The following is a 25050-nucleotide window of genomic DNA, read 5'->3' on the forward strand; positions in this document are numbered from 1 at the left end:
TGATCAGAGGCAGGTCCATCAGGGCCTTCTGTCAGAGCGGCTTAAGCCCCCCCTCCTCACTACACTCAGGATTAGACCGGCCTTGGCGCCATTCCTCCAACCACTTGTCCCCTCTGTTGGGGTGCTGCACCCCTAAAAACAACCCCCCCCCCGCGACACATAACCCCTGTTAACTCACAGGTCAACGTATGCCCGACATTGTTTGTGTTCCTGGAGGTAGCTCTCACTTCATGCAGAGGTGGCAGATGCTGTCAAAAGCAGAGCCGCTCCTGATGGTCAGAGGAGGAGGTGCGATGATGAAGAGCAGATGTTTTTCCTGCAGACCTGCTGCACACAGCGTCTGATTGTGTGATTTCAGACACAAGGTGCAATAAAGGCTCTGACAAAGAGGTGTTGTGGAAATATCCCATGGGTGTAAATGCTTCAGTGTTTGCTCTTGTGATACGAATCACAGCTTGAAAGGAAAACAGTGTAAGGCCGTGAATGATGCATTTTTCTTTTAGTAAAAACAGGAACAATACTCCCCTTAAAACTCCCTCCTTATATTCTGTTTTCTCTGATCATGCTCAGATCTCTGGGAGGGAGGTTGATGAATGCTCGGTGCCAGTGTTATCTAGCTGACCTTGGTCCTGAGGAGCAAGAGTGTAGCAGGGCCAAGAGCCCGCAGGGAGAAGTATGTGGGGGACTGGCCAAAGTGTTGCAACGCCTGAAAAAGACTCAGAGGGAGAGTTTACAGCACATTTACTGCCTATAATGACAAACGAGCGCTATTTATGTTGCTTTGTTCAGCATGAATTGGTGGGTGGGCGCAGATATTGTGCAACCGGCCATTTTATGGATGTTGATGTTGTTGCTAAATGCATCATTTTTGCATGCTTATTCATGCCGCTGATCTGCTTTCTGCAGAAGTTCCTGTGTGATCCACTGCATCTCTTTCCCTTTTTAATAGAATGCATGTATTTTAGAGTCCTTCAGTAAATGCACGTAAGAAAGGATGACGGTGTAAAAAAAAGTTCACTGTTATCATCATAAATCTTTCAAACTTCCAACTTGGCAAGCGAAAACATTTGGGCGAAGCCTGACTTTGATGGATAAAGCAATAAAGGTCATCACAACACTATAGAGTGACATTTTGTGATTTTTGATAACATCAGCTACAAACAGACATTTTTCTGCTGACCACAACACACTCACTCTGTGCACACAAATGAGGACAGGTTCTGCCTGTTTGTACTGAAAATATTACTTGAAATAAATGGGGTGACAAGCTTAAGCAGGGTGGAAATATATAACTATAACCAATATACATGTAATGAATTACAATACAGTTTTCTACAATGGATCATAAGTAAATGAGAGAGAAAGAAAGCTGAGTATTAAGTAGTTATTTGGTCTATAAAATGTCTGAAAATGGTGAGAAATGTTGATTATTTTTTCCCCAAAGCCATAAAAATATATTGTTTTGTCCAACTTTACTCTCAGTGGAGTAAAGTCACTAAGAAAAAATACATTTAAGAAGCTCAATCAGAACTTTGTACATTACAACAAAATGGGGAAAGGAAGGAGGGATACTCATATCTGAGGAACAATCAACAACAATATGGAGGTATCAATGGAAATGTACCAGCTCACAAAACTGGAGGAAGTATGAGTAACTGTTACTGTGATGGTAACCCCCCAGTTCGCTGGAGAAACTGTGGCATGCAAATCATTCGCATATTTTCTGGGACTGCCTTGTCATCAAAGACTTTTGGAAAGGACTAAATCATGCGCTACACGATATTTTCAGACGTCAAGGGCCCCAGGAGATCTTATTCTTCGGACTTATACCTCAAGAATAATTTAATTAGGACTAGGTTTAAAAAAAGTTTTTTCGATCGATCTTTAAAAATATGTGTAAGAAGTGTCTGATCACGCACGCTTCTAAGCGCTCCTGAATGCAGCACGACTCAGCCGAAACGCGGCAGTGAGGGAGACATGTCCGGACTTGTTTAGTGCACCTACTACAGAAACATCAGTGATCGCCGATGGACTCTTTTTATCGTGTGTGCGTCCATGAATATGTAAGTTCGTTTTGCACTGATGTTTATGTTACTCTCTGTTAGCGTCGGCTTTGGCCGCGAGTGTATTTTCGGCATGTTGTTATACAGTATGTGTAGTCTCGCGTGGTTTTGTTCTTAGCGTGCATTGATAACTGAAGTACCCCTAAATGTATCGAAAATTGAATCGGGACCTTGTGAATCGGAGTTAAATCGAATTGAGAAATCCTTATTGATACCCAGCCCTTCATTTGTTGAATATATTGTTGGTCACTGGTAAAAGGCGCTCACAAAGAAATGGTTATCACAAGAGAGCCCAACTGGGTTAACTATGTAACACCTCTTAGGCCAGAATTAACTGATGTAAAAGTTGGAAACAAATCATTGCTCGTTGCAGCTCTGTTGAACACAAACATGTTCAACATGTGTGCCACCATTTCCATGAAAATGAGCCAAAATACTGGTGAAAAACTAAACTGACGGAGAGCAGAATTAGTCATCATGTCTGGAGCGAATACAAGCACACAGCACAAAGTGATATTGATGCCAATTTATCAATAATGTTTCACAAGACTTTAATTTGATCCTTTCATCCTCTAACTGTCAGGCAAAGTTGATTTTACATCTGATACTCAGCTTGTTTAAATCTGATAGGTGCATGGAAATGACATCACCTTTTATCGTAACCTACAATCACACCAAACCCCAAAGTGTACTTTAATAACACCGAGAGCACCTGTCAAAAAACTGCACCTATTTTGACACTAGCACCGTTACCATGAACCGAACACTCAGCAGCCAGTGGATTAACACAGCTCGGGGATGATGGACCTGTCTGTCTCTCTGCGTGTCTGTCTGCTGCCCACAACTGCAGACAGCTGTCCTAACATGGCCGCTCCTCCTCTCTGCGGGGAAACCGTTGGCCTTGCAAGTCACAGCTCATCTCACACAGACACACAGGCGGAAGGAGGGAATTCAGCCGGTGTGTGTATACGTGTATGTGTGATCGGTCAAGCGGCGCAGTGTGTGCTGGTGAAAGCCCCCCTGGGCAGAGATAGAGGGGTGAGAGGATGGGTGGTGGACAGGCCAATGGGATATTATCTCATCTCCCTTGGGTGGGATCCAGGTCTTTGCAGGCCCGATGAGGAGAGGAGGAAATTAAACCTCTCGCTTTTGTTGAGGATTTAAGGATCACAGAAGGAAGAATTGAGGGGTACCTTATATAAGAAGAAGTGTGTGTGTGTGTGTGTGTGTCTGCTGGGTGGAGTGGGGTCATCCACTCTTCAAACTAAAGCGATATCATCTTCCCAACCTCCGCCTGACCTTGATTAATCTCCGCCTTTGTAACTCAAACCTCCGGAGACGACTCTTTGTCACCTCTGAAGCACGCACTGTTGCCACTGATGTTGCCTTTCCTGTAAGGTCAGCACTCTGCCTGTCTGTGTGAAACTTTTTTCCCACACTATCTACCGTACATTTCACAGCCGCCCGACTCGTTTTCTTGCTGTTTATCCTCACGGCGGAATAATTACCCCTCCACGGGCCACCAAAATGACAAACGCCCCAATAGACGTGTCATTTTTGTTTTGTTATTCTATCATTTTCAGCTGCTTAAATTAGCAGTAAATTATCACGTATGACATCCTATATTAGATTATGACAAATTTGGTCTTCAATCATCTTTTTTTCATCTGCAAGCGCTTCTTTCATTCGGCAGAAATTCGTGCTCAGACACGTCTCTTCTGTGACAGTATCTTATATCTTCTTCATTGACATGACACATTCAAGAAAAGCCCTCTTCACTCAAATCACTCAGCACACTTCTGAATAACATATGAGGGGTGTCAGTGCAAAATCAATTTGAAAGTGTCATGTCTTACAAATAGATTATATCTGCCTCATCTGATTTAAAGTGTCAGCAGCAAAGGGATGGGCTTCAAAGATTGATAACATAACAAGCAAGTTTCAAACTGTATTCTCTGCGACCCTGAAATGACCCAAAACATTATTTTATACACACGCAATACAAAATAGTCTTGCAACAGCATGTGTATTGCCAAATGTTGTCCTTATTACACAATATACTGTATGTACTGCCAAATAAGTCCTGGACACATCTTCAAAGGCAATATAATAGCATCTAATACTAAAATTAAGCAAACCACCAAAGTCCATTTAAGTGACTTAATAAAATAACATACTTACTTCCGGCCATTAATGTAAGTAAAAGAGTAAATTTGCAACGTACAGACCGAAAATTCAACATGATTCTTTAAGTAATAGTGAGCTGAAACCATGGTAGTATCCGTAAGGTTCCTATTTTACAGATAGATTGTAAAAGTCGCTCTGTATCTTTAAAAAGACAAAAAAATATTAAATTGCTCACAAAATCTTCGGGATTTGGTTTTAAAAAAACCGTAATTCTAACATTATAGCATTGCAAAAACGTGCAGGAATAGCAGCAACTAGCATCGTATCAATCAGTTAACAGCTATCTCCTTGATCATAACACCAACACATCGTGCAAGTTGGAGCATGTTTTATTACATAAACCTAACGTCCCTTCATGATGGATAATTTGCCCCGCAATTATAGCTCCATATGATAATTGCGATCTCGCAAAGATTACGGGGAGCTGCAGGTGATTGTGCCCTATGGATGATTTACAACCTCCGAGAACTGAAGGAACAGACGCGCTCAAGTTGTTTTCGTTCGATTATTTCTCTCCCCAAAGTTTGCAGCACCTTGCAGCCTGCTCGCGTGCACGCGTGTCTGCTGCAGCACAAACACCCCTTGGACGTGACGTACTACTTTTCCAAAAAGAGCGCAAAAGTCCACGCATTACTAGTCGCAATAACGCTGTTTTGAAAGTCTTGGAGGGCACGGACTGCTAAAGAGAACATTTTCGGATAATTTCCTACCTTTTTTCCTCTCTGTCCGGGCTGATGGCGAAGTTTATTCCGACTTAATGTAAAAAGGTAGTTTCTATTCCTCCGCGGACTTCATGTACAGAGAGCCATGCCTGCAGACAATCTTCAGATCCATCGCCTGTTCTGCAGAGCAGCTTCCCTGCACTCACTCAGCTCCCAGCCTGCTCGCTCCAGCAGGCACCTACACGTAAACTGAGCCCCTCCAGCGGTGACATCATGAGTCACTATGGCAACGCTGACTCCACCCCAAAATCCGGAGCTGAACTTACCTGTCTGACTACCTACATTTCACAACAAACTCTTTACCTCCTTTCTCCTGTGCGGTTAATAAAAACAGCACATGCACACTGATTTTTCATTAGGCCAATCTGCTGATGACTTGGTGGATTAAATAACACATAATCACACTAATTCCAACTAGATTGGGTTGTCGCAATTTAACACTATCACCCCTGCTGACTGATGTTAGCTATGCAAATTCACAGAGATCATGATCAGAGCGCTGGATTGACACAAAACCTCATGAAAAGGTTACTTTGCATGCAGGCAGAGCTGTGTGGGCAGGTCTGAAAACAGCACACAAAATCCCTCTTGCACAATGCCTGGAGCTCCCCTGTGGCTCGGTGCCAGTCTCACCATTACTTCAATTGTTTTGGCTACAAAAGCCAGCTTGCCCCTCCCTTTTGTCTCCTCTGACCAGGAGCAAACAAACAGACAATGACCAGGTGAGCCAAATGTTCACCTAGTGACTCCCTCCAGGTCGCCCTCCCCCATTGACACTTCAAAAAGATGAGGCACGAGGAGACTTTGTAATCAGTACAAACAACACTCCCAAACAACACGGAGACGTATGCATACATAATGCACTTTAGAGTACACAAACAGGTCTGAAACTTTATGCAAGTGCAATTATATTGATCAAAACAGGCTTCAGACTGTATAGACAATTTAAAGCGGTCTGTGGTTCACATGTTTTCTTCTACCTACACACAGAAACCTCAGTGTTGCACAGCCGCTGTGGGAGGGAAACCTGACAGGCAGATTTATAGGATAGACTTCACATTTAACCTGCGGCAAACAAAAAGAAAAAAAAAGGAGGAGGAAATTGTTTTGGAGTTGCACTGTTGCCTCAGTCTGCAAGGGACAATAAAAACACCTGGAACTCACAGGGTGGACACAGAAGCACTAAGAAGTTCAACTTTGATTCTGTCATGATCATTATTTATCAGGTGCTGTCATCCCTTGCTGCCCTGTTTTAGTAGCTAGAATTAGATACGTTAAGATTAGTTATATACGTGTTTTTGCTTTCTTTTGACACCACTCTCATGTGTGAATTGTAAACATGTAGCTAGCAAACAGCCAGCTAGCTTAAAACAAGAAATGGAAACTAGCAGGAAACAGCTAGCTAGGCACAATCAATTAAGGTTGCAAAGTCTGTGTAACACGACACCAAAAACTCACAAATGTATGTGTTATATCTTAAGTCTATAAAAAAAGAAAGAAAAGCTGTATTTAAAGAAAAAGTAATGAATAATTTGTGTTTTAGGCTACTAGTCTAAGCTAACCCCCAGATTCCTCAAGCTACATATTTAGCAGCTTTGCATGTAACTCTCAGTATTCCTTGAAATGTCAAACTATTCTTATTAGTTTCAACCTAGGATCTTCCCTAACAACCTAGGATATATTTTTATTATTAAATTGAAGTGAAATTATGGAAATTAAAGCAGCTGCTGGGAGTCTTAATGTGACATTCTCAGATTTTCTTGGCCGCTCTGGGGCAAAGGAAACAACTAAACACAACCTCCGAGATATTAGCATCTTATGAGGTTAACATGGAACATTCTAGTATGTTGTATAGAGCAACATTAGCATTCATTTGGAGTCATATTCCTAGCATATTTTACATCAGCAACTGTTGCCTCTTTTGGTTCTGGACAAGTATTGTACAGACTTTTGATTGAAGGTTTGATAAACCTGATAGAACTGACTGGTGAGCCCACACAAACAACAACACAGCATAACAAGCCTCTCTAAACCCACTGACCTGCTCTCGCAGCCTCTCCTGGTGGCCCATGATTGCTGAGGCATGATGGGGGTATTTCTGCTTCAGATGCTCCAGGAAGGCCTCCCTCTTCTTGTCCATATCAGACGGCTGCATAGCCAGGATCTCTCGGGAGCCGCGCGCTCCCCCTAACGTGTGCCTTCGAGGTACAGTGCGGCTGCCTTTGGCGTCCCCTCTGGAAGGGGGCGTCCCATTTGGGGAGGCCTGTCTGCGGCTTACGTGCTCGGCGTCCTCCGGGGAGGTTACCTTCAGGTTGCTTTTTGTTTGTTCTGAGGGGACAGAGGGGACACGGAGACAAGGGGTCAACATGTGCAGTGCTGATTGTTTTGACATCAACAACAAGTGCGTGTGTTTATGTTATTCTTCCATAGGTCACGGAGAGGACATGTCAGGGTGAATTTAACCATCTGAGACCTGATACTTAGCCAAAATGTGAAAACATACAAGAAGGCAAAGCAAAGAGAAAGCTGACTGGCTTCATATTCAAAAGCATGTTAATATTCTCTCCAGAAGCACGCAGAAATAAACATTGTCTGATTTGCAGTCGCCCCAGTTTATTACATATTTATGCTGTTTTAAATTTCAGCAATAAAGCCACAATGTAATGTGACAGACACAATATTGGTGATGAAAACACTGAACAGAAACAGCTGCTGAGGCTTCTCTCTTCAGAATAATACAAGCTAGGATATCCTTTAATGTAAGCAAGCACAAATGGAGAAGCTTGGAAACAATATCCACAGCATCTGTTAATGAATCCACAGCCTTGCAAAATTATTAATTTATTCACAAATGTTAGACGGAAATGTGTTTTTCTATTTTTGATGACTGTGTGAAACAGCTGGGCTCAGATCACATGTGAAAATACTTTCTAACACACACAAAAAAAGTGCTGTTTGAAAGTTTGATTTTAGGATACAACAAACACAAACTCCTCATGAACAAGATAATCTTTGCAATCTGTTATCCTGTCTTACATCAATCAGAGCCTCGGGAATACAATTATAATCCATCAGTCTGAAAGGAAGGAGCAAGCAAGGAGAGGAAAAGTGGGGAAATAAAGGAGAGAATAAGGTCGGAAGCAAAGACTGAGCCGCTCGAGTGTGAAAACAGAGGGTAAAGAAGCAATAAAGCCGGCTGATCTGCTGCCTTGTTTTCACGACAGGCAGGTAGAGCGATAATGTGCACCTTTCAGAGGGTAATGGTGGAAAATAAAGGACCTCTTACGGAGTGCAGCTCCTCAATAGTTGAAGGAGGATATTTCAAGTGATTTGCCATTATTTGGTGGGCGGCTTAAAACGGCTCTCCTTTTTTCTTTGAGAGCTTGAAACTCGCTGTGAGCCAGAGATGAAAAAAGGAATTCCGTGTTTTCCTCTCAAAGACATGTTGGGACCGAGAGAGAGGTAGCTTCATATTTAACTAGCGCAGCAACTGCAAGCTGCAATGATTCAACTTCCATTTGTTTTTCCTGTTCCAAGGTGATTCCTGTCACTTAATTTCTCCGTTCCTGTCAATCAAGCTGCTGTTTTAGCTCAACTCTGATCAAGAAAACACAAAAATCAGGCTCGTTTGTGACAAACACTAAGTGGTCGTGCGTCATAATCAAGCTCTGTCATGGCACCATCAGCCCTGCTCAAGTTCAGCGCTGCAGTAGTCTCATGTACTTCCAATGCTATTTTTAACTCCCAAACAGTTCCCCCACTGCTAACCGAATTACACTCAGCAGACAGAACACAGACGCAGAGCTCCAAAGGATCTGAATACATTTGCGTGTGGCATGTCAGAAAGCTCATTACCTTCCCCAAGTGAGCAATCTTTGTCTTCGTCTGCTAGTTCTTCTTCCATTGCACTTTGAGATACACGCACAAACAGTCGCGAGTGAACGAGTGAGGCCGGGAGAGAGTCGGCTTGCTCAGAGATTCCAGACGTAGCTCACGTGGAAAAAGGGGGCTTGAGATAGGCCCTGCCCCGCTGCCCCAGGATAGACTGGTGGGGATTTAGAAAGTCAACTGCATTCCAGGACACAGAGCGACTAGCCCCTCACCCTCGGGCTAAAAGCTCTGCTGCGAGCATGGAGGACACGACACAGAATGTAAATGTGTGTGAGAAAGACTGAGGCTGCATAGGGAATTGTAAAAGATTCAACTCTCCTCTTAAAACTGGACTAACAGGTGTCAATCAAACTGTCTGACACACACACAAATATACACCCACACATACACAGTCTGTTCTCTATCAGGACTTTGCCTGCAATCTGTCTCTTGTTTGACTGTGTCCCCGCAGAGGGGCCCACCACACGCTAGCATGCATCCAAATGTGTCATAACCTACTTCTGAGCCTCATCCAAACTGCTCTGAGCGCACGGCGGCTACGCTAATATGTGATCGAGTTATCTGATCAACACGACACACTACGACAAGCAGCCATTCCTGCGGGCGCAGTGTTGTTTCCAATTAGGAGCCACACAGGAGACACCACAGCCTTTGTGTCTGCTCCTACTCTTGGGCTTACGAGAAGCAACACTGTCCTATTTGCCTGACAGTAAGCAAACACGCTCGCCCGGCTTCATATGCTGTGCAAACATGTCAGTGAATACACGTCTGTAATGGATATATGTGTGTTTATATAAAGGAGGAAAGGGGGGGATGGGCTGTGATTCTGCTTTAGATCTTTTCTTTGCAGCTGCTGATGAAAGTGACCTGATCTAAATGTGCAAGGAAAAGGCACAAATTGACATCCCTTAACAGGAAAACGTGTGGGGATCAATGGCCTAGTTTGTGGGCCATGTAATTGAAAGTGGTGGGGTGTGCGCATGAACAAACACAATGCAGCAGCTGATGGATAATGTCTAACATATGGAGACAAGTCTGCTGCCACCCACTTTCTGTCTGCTTTCTCACATGCTCAGGCACTTAGCCACAATAGGCAGACAGTAAACTTGCCACCAGACACGGATCAGGTCATTTAATTCTACTGAGGATATGCGCTGGCGTTGCTTTATGCTATGCTAATACTCTTTCCACAGTTTTCTTGTGGAGAAAAAAGTTCTAATTTCCTTTAGCGCTGGAAAATTTACCTCATCTGCTTCTGCATAAATAAGTGATTTCCTGTATTTCACAGAACTATATGAAATAACCCCCTGAGAGCAGGCTGGAACATGTTGTGTAGCTCAACAGCTACATGAGCAGATGGTGAGCGCAGCAGCTATAGCATATACTAAAATGGTATTTCATCCTCTCCTGATAGATTTTCCCTTCTATAATTGCTGGAAGCAGTGGCAATCTCCAGAAACAAGACCTTAACTTTACCCTCAACTTTTTTTAGCTGAATCAACACTCTTTCTTTAAACTTTAAAATACCACAAATAAATGAGCCAGAATATACGGTAGCCCATGAAATTTGAATTAACAGTCTCGAGAAGTAGGTAGGTATCTCTGGCCTCACACTGAGTTGGCTTAAGTCCCAACAATCTTTCTCTGTACATAAAGGAAAATCGACCACAGCAGATATCACCTGTGGGGTACCCCAAGGCTCAATTCCTGGCCCGCCCCCCTTCTCCCTATACATGCTTCCACTTGGTAATATTTCCGTATGCATAGTGTCTCTTTCCTTATGCAGATAACACACTGTTTTATTTACCGTTAATGATCCAAACTGCCTCCAAAGCCATCAAATGCTGGATGTCAATCCACCAATTTCAATGTTTGTTTGTTGAATTTTTGTGCTCAATCATTTCATAAACTTACAACCAAGCTGAAATGACTGAAAATATGTGACTTTTTATAACCCAAAGTCATCTCAAGAGTGTCAAATATGGTCTGAAATTTGACACCCAAAGAATTGCCACTTTTCATCTTTTCCACAGCGTTTAGTGTCCGTGTCAAAATTCCTCTGTCCTGACACTGACACATACATCATCACAACTGACCATCAGGTCAGCCTTTGCAAACCCAACCTCATAATTAAAGCAGCTCCTCCAAACCAACAATTACACGTTGCGGTCTGAACAACCTGCCTCGCTGCACTTTCACTGTCAGCATTCCAGGCCAAAAAAATGACCTCCTTCTTGTGTCACAAGGGATCTGCGAGTGAATTGTGTCTCGCTCCGATAGCTCAAGAATGTCGCTCTCTCTTCCACAGCTGTCAGTGTTGTTGAGTAAATGATGGTCCTCTCAGTTGAAAGACATGAAACACTCGCCCATGAACACCCAGGTCTTACGAGGAGCAGGGCCTCCCGCTGTTTGCAGTTACTCTCTGGTTGTCACTTATTTATGGAGGAATGTATCCCTGAGCGCGCTCCCACCCCGCTCTACTATTACTGTCCCATAAGTATGCAGTTAGATACAAAGGCCTGTTGTGTGCAATAAAAGCAGGGCTCACAGGAAGCCATGCATAATGTGTGTACATAACAGCACTGGTCCACTGCTGGGTATCTGACAGTGTATTTATTATGTAAAAGTTTTCAGTGTCTGTAAATCAGATAATCCGTACATGTGGAACTGAGCCTACATACAAAAAGGATCTTATTTAAATACGCCAAGAATAAATTAAGCTTCTTATACAATGACATAATGTCAATTTAAACAAGTAATTTGGACTGTTACTGACATGTTTAAAAGCTAAAATTACTTTAAACTGTCAGTGGGCATAAACAGTAAGGACCAAATGTAGTGCTAGCATCATGGCTCTAGCTAGCCTTAAAATTAAAGCATTTGAATGCACTTCTTTGTATTCATCACCAAGCTAATTGATTAATAAGTAAGAGTAATTGAGTAATTGATTTTGAACATTTATATTTCAGAATTCATTGAAGTTAATGTTCAGTGTAGCTATGTAAGCAAATTTTAGCATGCTAACGCTATAAACCAAGATTGTTAGCAAGGTAAACATTATACCTCCTAGCATGGTCATGTAAATGTTTTTTTAGTGGATGATAATATTACCACATTCTGGTCTGCTTAAATAGAGTTTTTCTTCACAATGTATCTGAGGAGAATACTGGTATTCCCATTCGCCTCTGCATTTTCTTGCTGTGTCTCAATTCAGGGGCTGTATCCTTCGAAGGACACGGGCTATGTAGGGTGAGTTATTCGTAGCCTACATGGACCGCTATAAGGCCGAACTAAAATGCGAAAGTCTGTACTACAAAGGATTTCTTGTTTGCGTCAACAGCCGTTCCCGCCCTTACCAGGGAGTCACCAAACGCCCCTCCTGTCGCCTAGCAACAGGTAGCTAGTTGGCTAACTGGCTAGCATAAATAATGTCACATAACTTAAACTATTATTAAATTGTTTTTCAGGCCCCTTTTGTTTTTTGTTTTTTTTACAGTTGTATCGCTAGCTATTCGATTAAGTTAACACCAATAACTTTTACATCTCAAAGTTTATTCCCCGGCCGCTTAAGAGTCCGCCATCTCGTTTGAATTGGCACGCATTGAATACGTTGGGCCAGGAAGGACGCACCCAATGGCCAGGGAAAAGGAGGACGCATTTGTCGACCGCATCTGAAGGAGCCTTTGAAATGGGACAGCCTGTGACTCACTGCTGTGACGCAATCGGCCTTCAAATACAGCCTTCAAAGGATGCAGCCCCTGAATTGGGACACAGCTTCTGCGTCACGTTACAAGCTAGCTTGAAAGTCTTTTGGTGTCAATATTGCAGTTACATAGCTGCACTGTTTTTCCAACTGACTCACTTGAAAGCAATCTTTCCATGTTGTAACCACTAGCTAACAAATTTAATTTGAGGCTCTTAGTCCTTAGTCTTATTGTTAGCACACTGACGTTAGCATAAAGCTACATCCTCAAAACACTGTTGTTGCAGCTCTGTTCTTTGACAACAATGTAATCTAAACATGTTTTCAGAGCTCCATTTGAAGACCAGCATGATGGCTGTAGACACATTTTCCCACTCCTCTGCATCCCCTGCCTAAAGAGCCTTTGTTTTCCCACCAGTCATACTTCCCGTGTCAGGCTGACCACCACCTGATTCCGTGCCCTTCGCTTATCACGTTACTTTCTTCCGCCCACAGCCAGCTCTGCTCGCTGACCCTGCCAAGCTACAGAAACAGGCTAATGTGAGAGAGTCTGTGGAGGTGACCGGCTCAAAGCCGGCTGAAAAAGAAGCTGATTTCGACACCAACTTGTCACTGATTGCTGATCCGACGGATAAGCTCCTTCCGTGAAGGTAACTGACACCAGAGCTTGAAAATGCCTTGGCAATGCAGGCAGGCCACATATTTCACACCAAATACACACAGACACACACAGTCATACAATCACATGCAGGAAATATCAGACTTCCTATCTGAGTTTCACTATTTGCATGTTTAAGTCATAAAAACTTCAATTTTCAGGCATGTCAACACATTTGAAGTTTGGACACAATGGAAAGGAAACACGCCTCCTGTGAAAATGATTCCTCAGAAAGAGAGAGGAAATAGAAGCCCTTTCTTAAATAGGAGGGATTTCACTTTCAGTTTAGCCTGAGGCTGGCTGCCAAAGAAAATTGTCCACATATGAAATGCACCATTCAGAGAGAGACCATTACAAATGAGGCGACCTTTACCCCCAAGTCTCTCCCTCCAAACGGCTGTGGCTCAGTGCTGCTTTGTTTTGATTCTGGAGGTTGATTGTATGAGTTTCAGGTCATTCAGAAATTCTCATAGTTCTCCTTTTTGACATTTTTCTTAATTCTTTTCTTTTCTTCCATTAAATTGTTGATTTTCTTACAAAAAAAACAACTCTTACACATTTCCTTATGATTGAACATCCACCTCCTAACCCCTCTGTGTGTTTACGTGAGCAGCTGATTCAAGTCCACACTTGCACTGTGAGAGAAACTACCCTCCATTGGAGACACTGGCACCACCACACTGTAAACTACAGTACAGTCAACAGATACCATTGTTCCTCAACTTTCTCCCTGTGCCTGTCCTCCCCATTAAAGGGGACATATTTCAGCTATGCAAGCAATTTTCTATTATTCAAATGTGTTTTTGAAGTCTGTTTAAAAATTGAATACATATTTTAATTTAATTCTTTCTCGGAGCCTCTCCTTCCTCCTGAAACAAACAGGAGTTCAAAGATAGATGATTCAGAGGTATCTGGAGTGACCGCGTAGCAGTGCGGCCGCTCCCCCACGTGGGATCGCCACACTGCACTGTCACTCCTAAGTTGTAGACAACATGGCTGCTCTAGGATCGGTTGTTTGGCCTTATAGGTACGAGCCAGAATCACCAGGAGGTATCGGACTGGTAAGTTGAAATCTTGACTTGACTACAAGCGAGTGCAAGAAGGCAGCCTGAGGCGAATGATGGTGAATGACAATTGGTCGATTTAAGCGAAAGCAAGGTTCTACGTAGAAACCTGTGGCTGTTCTGAACGGCCCATTTTAGAGGCGACCTTTTTAAAAATGTAATTCTGGAAAAACAGTATTCTGCAGTTTTCACTTTTTCACTACAAAAAAACACAAAATATGAAACCCATGAAAATATGAGAATATCCATTCAAAAGATATGGCCCCTTTAAAACACGCAGCTAGGCTTGAGCTCAGTGGGTAGAGCAGGCGCCACATACACAGAGGCCACAGTCTGCGACGCAGCGGATGCAGGTTCGACTCCCGCCCTGCAGCAAAGGGCCGAGCACAACCAGACTCATTGGTGGACAGCCATCTGCCACCACAGGCTTGTCTCATCTTTGACTCACATTGTGCTTATTTTCTTCTTCTCCCCTCTCTTCCTGTCTGTTTTTCCAATCTATTCTCACCTAATGAGGCATCTCCCAGCTGCCATGCCACTGTTAATGGCCGCTGGCCCCCACCCTGTTAGCCAGGACCACCGCAACATCTGTCTCAGCTCAGACTTGCAGACACCCGTAGCTCTGCGGCGCACACGCTGATTGCAATGTTTCTTCCAATTAAGATTGCATGTGTGTATCAGCGGTGTAAGTACAGTACGAATGTGTGCGTGCGTGTAGATACACAGGCCTGTCCAGCATCTCCGCTCGGGTGAAACCTTATAAACAGAAATTGCTGCCAACCTGACAGGCAGCCGGCCAAAAGATATGAGTTACAGACATGTGGTGTGGTGTGTGAGTGTGGGTGTCAGCGCTGGGAATAGTAGCAGTGGTGGGGTGAGCGGATGTGATATCAAAACAGCCATGGAGAAGCAGATGATTTGAAAGCTTAACATTGCAAAATAAAAGGTTAAATGCTACATAACGACCACACAGGAGACTGCGAGCGTATTGAAGTAATGCTCTTTACTGTAGCTGCGCTCAATGAAGTGTGGCAAATTGATTTTGCTGCTGCTTTACCTCCAAGTGGGATTGCTTATTCTGAGTGGGTTCGACTTGTAGATCTTTAACTGGAGTATAAAGGTAATACCCTTCCTGCTGAATGGACTACGACTTCGCTAAAGTTTAACTGAGTCTTTGGAATGAGCAGAGCCTTTAAATAAGGATGTCCCAGTGCCTTTGTCAAACGTTTAAACCTGCCTGCTCTGCGTCTCCCTCCTCGTTCCCCTCCCTTCACCTCTCTCTGACACATAAAGCAAACAAGTGAGTGGACAGAGGAGGCCTGTTAGCTCTGATGCTCCCCTCTAAGATGGCCACAGGACAACGCAAACAAACAGCTCTGTTTATTGGCCGGCTCCACTCATCAGCACAAACACCGTGTCTCTGTGTGCTACCCCTCTCTGACACACATCAGCACTCGATCAATCCCAAGAACATGACTGCCTCTTGCCTTCTCTTTCAAACAAGCTGTTGCACCTTTTGCATTTTCATCACACCAGGGGGTGCTGTTGTGCATGCTCCAGGCGTGTTGTGCAATGATCAGGAGGTTAATCAAGTGTGTGTGTGAGTGTGAGAGAGAAAATCAGAGGTTAGCGCGCTTGTGTGCCTCCTCAATCTTGCACAAGGAAATAAGCTTGAGCATATTTCCCTCGTCATTTATTAACAGAGACACTAAGTGCTGCTTAATGAACCGCTGTGTTTGTTAGTGTGTCTCTGTGTGCAATTATGTGTGCGTACGCACTCAAACGCACGTGTGTTTGCCAGTAAACCCCAGCAGTGTGTACACTTCATTAACTCGTGGCCGGAGTAGGTGTAAGTCAACCTAGCCACCGGCTCAGATGTCGGCTGGTCTCCTGTGACAACCGTCTCTAGGCCAACAGTGGTGTCCTCAGGGGGAGGGAGGGAGGGATGCTGGGAACAGCTGCAGAAGGGTGGAGGAGGACATCCACCCAGGAGCCAAAGAGGAGGAGTTTCATAGCTCGTCTGCCCTGCCAGAGAGAAACTTTTTCTTTGGATTGGACTCACTGCAGGTGGACTGCTGCAACCTCCTGTGGAGATGCAGCCTGAACTTTCTGCCTGGATTTCTCCCCAGTGTGTGTGACTCATATGTGTAACAGCCAACGAAGTGAGAAAAGGGGCTGAATATCATTTGAATTATTTGGACTCTGGTGCGGATTTGATACCACAGGCTACAGCCTCCAAGCACTAAAGCTGAATCCACACCTCTCTGAAACGATTCAAACAAATACATCAGTACTTATAGTCCCATCAGCCTTAAGCCCGAAGATGCATCGGACACCATCGTCTCTCTGCAGACCTGTGCCATGATATTTTCACTGCAGCCTGCCGAATCTTGCCCGAGTATTGCAACAGGAATCTGTTTTATCTGCTCGTGCAAGTTTTCTGCATCAACAAAATCAGAGTGCAGCCAGCAGATTGCACCTGTCCAGAAACACACATAGGGACATATGCGAGCTGCTAACATGGCTTAACGTGCACTAATATGTTTAAACACTAGAAACGCAACTGCTCTTCTTATCTGGTGATAATTAGATGGTGTGGGACAAGTTTGAAACATCAAAATTAACCAGAGAAAAGGCCACTTTTCCTGCAGCGAGTTCAGTATGCGTTCAGCCTGCACGTTTTCCATTTAAATATGTCTTTGAATATGCGTGCGCCCTCACAAGTTTATTAAAAAGTGATTGCGCTGCAATTGACTCTCCTCATAGCGATAAGCAGCTTATGGGCCCGGACTTTTGCCAGCCAGTCAATCATGTGTTCCTCACTCTCCCCTTTCGCATCGTGCATCTCTTCCTCTCCCCTCTTCCTCCCTGCATGCTCGCACAACCGGCGTGGACGTAAAAGCTTATTAATGCCTAACAGCTCAGGCGTGCGATGAAAATGAAATACTAAATCAAATAAAACCAAATCAGCATTTGTCACACGGTTAATTCACTGTTTGACATTCGGCTTGTGGATAAAGGTGTACTATTGAAAACGTACTACTAACTTCACATCTGTGTGTCGGAGAGCTGATGAAGACGAGTCGCTCCATCCAGCTTTGGAGAGGTGATAAGTGATGCAGCTGGTGGAGGGATGTGGAATGGGCCCCTTCGAGTGGGGGTGCCGAACACTAGTGCCTCTGTCCTGGTTTTAATCTGCGAAACCTGTGTGTGTGTGTGTGTGTGTGCTGTCTGCGTGCCTATAGATGTGTGTGTGCGTGTGGGTCAGTGGTTGGACTGTGAAGGCTCTGTGCGGCAGAAGGGTCTGCAAGATTTGCAAATGTGCTACAGCTCGGACAGGCCTGTTCAGAGCGGGGAGCTTTAATGCATAAATGTGCATTAAGTGTAACAGTGCAGGATAAGTGCATTCTCTCCCCTCAGGGCTCATTGTAAAAGTGGGAGAGTTAGAGGGCTCGAGTTCTCTTAAAACGCAGGGTACGTAAATATTGAGATTGAGATTTGAATCGCAAGAATTCAGGTGATCAACCTAAGGGGGAAGTAACAGAAGAAACAACACTAGCTTTATTATAGTGCGGTTAGAAATGTTGCAGCTTTCCCATGGGAGAGGAGGAGAAGAAGTGGGTTTAATAGTTCCACCACAGAGGGGCCGTAATGGGCAGCCAGGCGGGGATCAGGTCACGGGGTGTGTGGATAGCAGAGGAGTTTGTGGTGGGTACAGTTTTAACTGCACACTAGTGCCAGTGATTGATTTCACTCTGTATATTAAACAGTAACCCGGGATCATATTGCCTCCTGGTGTTATTGGCCTCTGTGGTGTAATTTAACAACCTGAACTATGAAGATTTAAGAGGGGATGCAACAAGCAGTGGCACCTTATTACAGAGAAAGTCACAACTTTAAAGGTGCTCTAATCAATGTTTTTATGTTAACAGTGGATCAAATGACCACAATGTGAAAGGGATCACACAGGGTGAGATCAGACTCTGGTGTTCCCTTCAACTCTAAGGATGGATGTGGATTCTTTTAACGTCTGGCTTTGGTTTGATGAGCAACAACTTTCTTCTAGATCCTTCTCACAGTTCCATGTTGTTTCCAGATGCTGCACGCTGCTGTTTTCAAGCTGGTGGGGCCTAAACAGCTAAAGAGAAAACTAATTTGCTGATGAGAGGGTGAAGACCAAAACTGAGATAAAAGGAGAGTGAAAGTTGGCAGCAGCTAGAGACTTGTCTTCAAATGATTGCTAATGAAAACCTGTGTCTGCCTAATGTAAATAAGCAATTCAGGAAAATAAAATGGACGGGACAACAATAGCTGTGTCCCAATTCAGGGGCTGCATCCTTCGCAGGACGTATTTGATGGCCCGATTGCGTCACAGCGGCGCGTCGAAGGCTGTCCCATTTTGAAGGCTCCTTCAGATGCGTCCGGGCCACTAAGGGTCCATCGGGTGCACCCTTCGTGGCCCAACGTGTGCTGAGATTCATTGCACGCCGTCCGATAGCAGACTCTCAAACAGCCGAGGAACACACTTTTTAAATGTTAGTTTTTGGTCAAATAGCTAGCGATACAAATGTTAAAAAACGAAAGGGGCCCTTGGAGTTAGTTATGAAAGCTAGTTAGCCCACTAGCTACCTGTTAGCAGGCGACAGGAGCCACATTTGGTGACCCAAGGTTAAGGGCGGGATGGGGCACTGGTTTAGCTTAGTTGGTAGAGCAAGCGTCCGATGTATAGAGGCTACAGTCCTCAACGCACTGATCGTAGATTCGACTCCTGGTCTGCTGATCATTTGGTGCATGTCATACTTTACACTCTACTCCCTACATTTCCTGTCTCTCTTAAGCTGTCCTATAAATACGGCCAAAAAAAGGGCGGGAACAGCTGGTGACACAAACAGGAAGTTCTAGTACACCAGACTGTCTCATTTTAGTTCGGCCTTAGCAGTCCACACAGGCTATGAAGGACTCATCATCCGTAGACCGCGACCTTTGAAGGATGCAGCCTCTGAATTAAGACACAGCTAATATGTTTTCTGTGGTGGAGACCAAAACAGAGCTAAAAGGAGAGCGAAAACTGGACTCACTCATGTAGATGAGGCCATGTGATAAAAGCTTTGATGTCTTAAGTCAGTGAGTTTTATTAACAGATAAGTGGCACCTATAATGCCTTCTCATGCTTGCTTTCACAAAATTAGAGCTAAACAGAAAATCCTGTCACATGTTGCTTCGGTCTGATGTCACAAATACAGTTTTAACGACTCATTAAGCATGTTAAGCACTGATATCTTAGCTGTGCAAAGTGAGGAAAAAGGGCCACCGTACCAGTTCTTAAAGACAACACTCAAAGCAAATAGGTCCCACTAGCTTAACCTCCCTGGCTCGAAATGGATATTTAGCTCTGCATGTCTCGCTATTAAGTTACCTGAATGCTAATTCCCTTATATTTACATAGCTAGGCTTACTCTTAGCTCTGTGGCAGAGGCAGGCACAGGTCTGAATAATATTTGTTTAACACAAGTCTAAAAATAACCTCAGGAAAAAGCACACAAGACACAACGGCTCCATGACTTGAGAGGAGGAAAATACATTTTTCAGACATCCTACAATTTCAGCCTCAGGAGCTGGCCAGACTGTACCGGCTCGGACTCCTCTGATTGGATATTAATGACATCATCCCCAGGGCCGGCCTCCCTCCCAGTACGACGATGTCATCAGTGCTGAAGCATCTCAGTGATGTAATGCAGGGAGGGCCATGACAGACACTCAAGTTTTTTTCCTTCCCATCTCTTCCTCTCTTTTCTCCTCCTGTTTCTTCTTCTCACATCTTTTCATCACGCCCTTTCCGCTCATCAGCTGCATCCAGATAAAACTCTATTCACACCTGTTTATTAGTGAGATTTGCGGTTGAGCCTCGAGCTATTAAGATGTTTTGAATGGCTCCTAGAAAGACGAGGGAAAACGAGAAGAGAGCTGTCTGTGTCCTGCAGCTGCAATTAAAATATGTGTAAGAGATCGTGCCTGTTTCTTCCCACAAAGTGTGGGTAAAGGCATGAAAACCAAGGTGGAAATGATGTCATTAAATTGTACTTCTATAAACAAAGAGTGAAATCCCTTGTCTGCAGAACTAGAGATATAAAACATCTAACTGGGAAAACGTGTTTAATGCACAGATATGTGAAGTCCCACATCCGAGTGTTATGTCAGTTTGTTCCCATTTGATTTATTTAGAACATTTCATCTTTTTGGCTCGGCTTTTACATCTGTTTTTTAATCACAATTTGTGAGAGAGATTGTGTGTGTGTGCGGCAGCGTGTGTGTGTGTTTAATGTGTGTGTACATACGTGTCCTGGGCAAACATCCAGAGCTCAAGCGGATTAGTGAGGGGACTCTACCCTGATCAAAGCAGCGCAGAATCCAGCTTACTGGGACATACTGTGGGACACATTACCCCAATGGAAATGATACTGTAGAAAGTGTACATGCTGCAAACCCACAGACCAACAGCTGCAGTGCAGCAAAAAGCCTTAAAAGAGAACAATTGAAGAAATCTTGTGCGTCCTTTTTATCATTTGGAAAAATGGAAATGAAAGGAATTACACTCAAAGTGAGAGCAGTCTTCAGTTGTCAAGTGTGCAGCTGCTCCATAGAAACTGTGCTTTTCACTAGTCCAAAGAGACTTTTGGTTGTTTCTGGACGACTACCAAGAACAGATTTTCCCCTTGGTGATACAGATGCAAGTTTGTGGTTCAGACTTTACAACAACATAATAACAAATTGAAGCCCCAAGCAGAAGAAGAAAGTCGAATTCTCGGTCTACAAAGCCTAACTTATTTACTCTCAATCTCCTTTGCAATAAGTTAAAGATGTTTTATGCTCGTCTGACAAAATAGGCAGCCGCTCGTCCAAATATGGTCACTTCTGGTTTCAAAGATGGCGATGGCAATCAAGCCGAGATTGAGACTTCAAAAGGGCAGTTTACAAGCCAGTGGGTGTCAACATACATACATATTACATACTGTCTATTGTTATGACAAATCCACGGAGAATAATCCCTAAATCCCGAATTCCCAGTTCTGTTTTAGCATCTTTAAGCTAGTTGTTTTGGTTTGAATGCCCGCAACTTCACCATTTTGTATTGATTCTCATCCCTCTCATTTACCCCTTTTCTAGCTAAAACAGGAAACTGTTTATATTGAGAAAGCTGTGATGAATCCAAAGTGGACTCGCCGGCCCAGCACCAAACATTGTACGTGGAGTTGGTGGAGACCAAAACAGAGCTATGGCGTCAAATGGCCAGAAATACCAGTTAATGCTAATGTTGCTCTGTGACTTCTAGACGTGTGTAGGTAGGCGGGAGGTTCAACTAGATTTTGATAATCACATTTGTCATATTTTGTGAAGATGAATACAAAGATTATAGGTCAAAACTGTTTTCAGTTTGAGTCTTCCTTTCCGATGATTCTCGTAAACCCTCGGTGCACATCTACAGAAACTCCACTTCTTGTTCTGTCACGATCACTAGTCGAGTGTAATTGGGGCAGGCTGATGCTAAGTAAGACATACATTATGAATGCACTCCCAGCAAATTCAGACTGAGATAGTGACTGTAATTAAGTCATTCTCCAGCTCCGCAGAGAGTCCTCCATCAAACTGTCTGAGCTTGACTGAGAGACCAAATGGGATGTGTCTGAGGCTAATAATAAAAAGCCTCCTCAACCATGGCTGGGATCTGTCTGCCTGAGGAGAATTTAGCCAAATTTACTGTAAGCTTAAACAGAGGGTAATATGAACTGATATCTTAATAAGTGGACGGCACTGTGTTGCTGTAGTATGTCACAGCAAGGAGGTTCTGGGTTCGAATTTCGAACCTGCACTTGAGGTTAAATGACTTTAAATATCCAAAGAAAGTAAATGTTTGTGTGTATGGTTGCCTGTCTCTATGGCCCTGTTTACACCTGGTATTAACATGCGTCTTGAGTGACCACTTGTGATCACTCACCGCTCAATATGCAAATAAACACAAAGCCTTAATCAGCTAACACAGTGGTTAGCATTGTTACCTCCAGGTTGGAATTTGCATGCTCGTTAGGTTCGTTGGTTACGAACAAATTGCCTGTAAGTTTGAGCGTAAGCGTGAATGTGTCAGCCCTGCGATTGGCTCCCAACCTGTACAGGGTGTACCCCCCAATGATAGCTGGGATTGGCTCCAGCTCGCCCGCAAAGCCTGAAAGGATAGGCAGTATGGATAATGGATGGATGGACACCAGAGAAACAAAAAATCAGAGAACATTAAACATTAAATCGGGCCAACTCTTGTGTTCTGTGTTCACTGCCATACAAATATGGACATATGGATCCTCAACTACCACCAGATGTGGCCTGAGCGATCGGACCTCAATGAATCCTCAATGCTTTTACAACTGTACTATTGGCTGTCTAACTTGTGATCGGCTCACTCAGGACGCAAGTTAATACCAGGTGTAAACAGCCTCATGTCCAAGCATGTGAGGCTCATTAATCCCTTTGAAATCTTACTCTATGATTTGCAGTCCACCGGTTGGACAGGCAACTTGCCACATTTAAACACAGCGGCATGTGCACACGCAGAACTCCATTCCTTCCCTCGGCTTCATTATGAACCTAGTGAGATGGTTATTTTGTGATGCCTCTGTGGCTAACCACCGTCATCCACCACCTAATGGCTTTAGCATGTGCCTAGCAGCCCATTGGCTCCAGCGGTCTCACATCTCGGAGAGCAGAAATGAAGCGGGGCATTGTTGTTCTGCTGCCGGGGAAGGATACGCACACTCCTGAAAGGAAAACCTGACGGGAAGGAAACCTTGAAACAAAGCGCTAAGAAAAGGTGATAAAAGGCACAGGAGATGGAGCTGTGTAGGTGAATGAGAAGGGGCTGTTTCCCCTCTTCCTGCCATTATAAGAAATCCTGGAAATGTTCAGGACTTTGTGGAATGTCCTGCGGCCTTAGATTTTGAGGTAGAAGCAGAGTGGGATCTTTGGAGGAATGGAAACTCGAGGCAAACCAATTACCAGCCATAGTTTCCCCCCATTTATGGAACATGTAATGATAGACTGCTAAACCCTATGACTGCTCCGTGATATAGATATTATCTGTAAAGACGAGCTTTAAAATATAACGTTTCTCAGCACTACCGGGCTGGGTAATATGGAAAATACCTAAGGGCTATTATGATTTTCAGCCATTAAGACTGCTAAAATATGACTCAAATATTTTCACACTGAGGACATATTTAGCTTTTATTAAAACTGGCACTACCACAGAAACCCATTCATGATACTGAGGTTTAGAAGAATGGTAAAAGACTTATTCCATCATTGAAAATGTCAGCTTTTACAAGATGGCTTTCATTACTCTGAGAGGAGCCTGAGGCGTAATAGCTCACTGGCACAGAAGTGCAGTCTGGGTTGGAAGAACTTGAGGTAAAACACCGAAAAAAAAACCCTTCAATTATTTTATTGACTGAAAAGGTTCTTATTCAAAGAGACGTGATAGAATATGTGAAACAATTCTGTCTATGAAGCAGAAGTCTAACATATCTTATCTTTTATATAACCTCCATTGTTGTCCAAAAACCCTCCAAGAACACGTACGTGAGGATGAACAATGCATGTCCCCGTATAGCCTGGTCTCATCAAGTGGTGTATAAATGACACCGCAATGACAAGGCATTATCTGCTTTTGCAAGTCATTCCAAGACGCCTCTACTGATCAATATTGTACAGGGATGGCACGTTGTTGTACGCGCACATGTCTCACAATGGCAATTGACAAAAGTGAAAGTTGAGGAGGATAGACGGGGCAAACAAACACAGGACTTTCACCGAGGTAATCGCTGTTGGAGTCATTGTTGACTTATTAAGTTTTTCTTGTTTAACAGATTACATGTACACTACCAGTCAAAAGTTTAGACATATTTTCTCATACAAGTGAATGGGAAAGTGTGTCCAAACATTTGACTGGTAGTGTACATGTATATCAATTTTATGTACACAATTCAACCGACGTAAACCAAATCACAAATTTTTCCTCAACCAAACCAAGTAGTTTTTGTGCCTCATCCATCCATTAATCCATCCTAGGGATGCACGATATTGGATTTTTTGCCGATATCCGATATGCCGATATTTTACAACTCATTTAGCCGATTACCGATACCGATATTTTTTTCCCGCACACCTAATTGCAGAGATCATCAACTCTCTTCTGTATTGGAATTAGCGTACAGTATAATGGTGATACTCTTATCACATTTGTTACAACGGTCGGGGTGACGGGTCTTGAGATGGTTAATCAAGTTTGTAGTGTTGAAAGACTTTGCCTTGGCTCCTCCTCGCATCACCGAAGCTGAGCAGTCATTGCAAATAGCAGTTTTGCTATCTATTTCGGACACTTTGAAAAACTTCCACACCACGGACATTTTGGCTTCTAACTCTCTCATGCTGCAGGTAGACACACGTGACGTCATCACGCTGCGCCGCGCAGGTCTTCTTCGCGCCGGGGACATTGCGCCGAGGTCGGGCATTTAATCAAGTATGCAGCAGCCCATTATTTTATCGGTTAATTATATCGGCGGATATCGGCGTGTTGGCCGATATCCGATAGTTCATTTTTAAGCCAATATCGGCCGATACCGATAACGTGCCGATAATTTCGTGCATCCCTAATTATCTATACCACTTATCCAATTCATTCAGGGTCACAGGGGGGCTGACGCCTATCCCAGCTGTC

At 43.7% G+C, this 25050-nt stretch overlaps 1 protein-coding gene across 9 annotated transcripts in view; it reads right to left on the reverse strand.

The window, feature by feature from the left end:
- The window catches only part of LOC138595602 (sickle tail protein homolog), a 97142-nt gene that overhangs the window by 42693 nt on the left and 29399 nt on the right, over window positions 1–25050 (reverse strand). For 7 of the 9 annotated variants that reach the window (XM_069666917.1, XM_069666920.1, XM_069666918.1 and 4 more), the window contains exon 2: window positions 7014–7300. In XM_069666917.1, the coding sequence (XP_069523018.1) occupies window positions 7014–7300 (287 nt within the window). Of the gene's footprint in view, window positions 1–4960; window positions 5097–7013; window positions 7301–25050 lie in introns of those variants that run through there. The other 2 variants (XM_069666922.1, XM_069666921.1) reach the window with 1 other exon arrangement.

The sequence above is a fragment of the Semicossyphus pulcher genome, unplaced genomic scaffold (genome assembly GCF_022749685.1).
Source record: "Semicossyphus pulcher isolate SPU_LCO1_2020_fin unplaced genomic scaffold, fSemPul1.0.p SCAF_18, whole genome shotgun sequence".
Taxonomy (NCBI): Eukaryota; Metazoa; Chordata; class Actinopteri; order Labriformes; family Labridae; genus Semicossyphus; species Semicossyphus pulcher.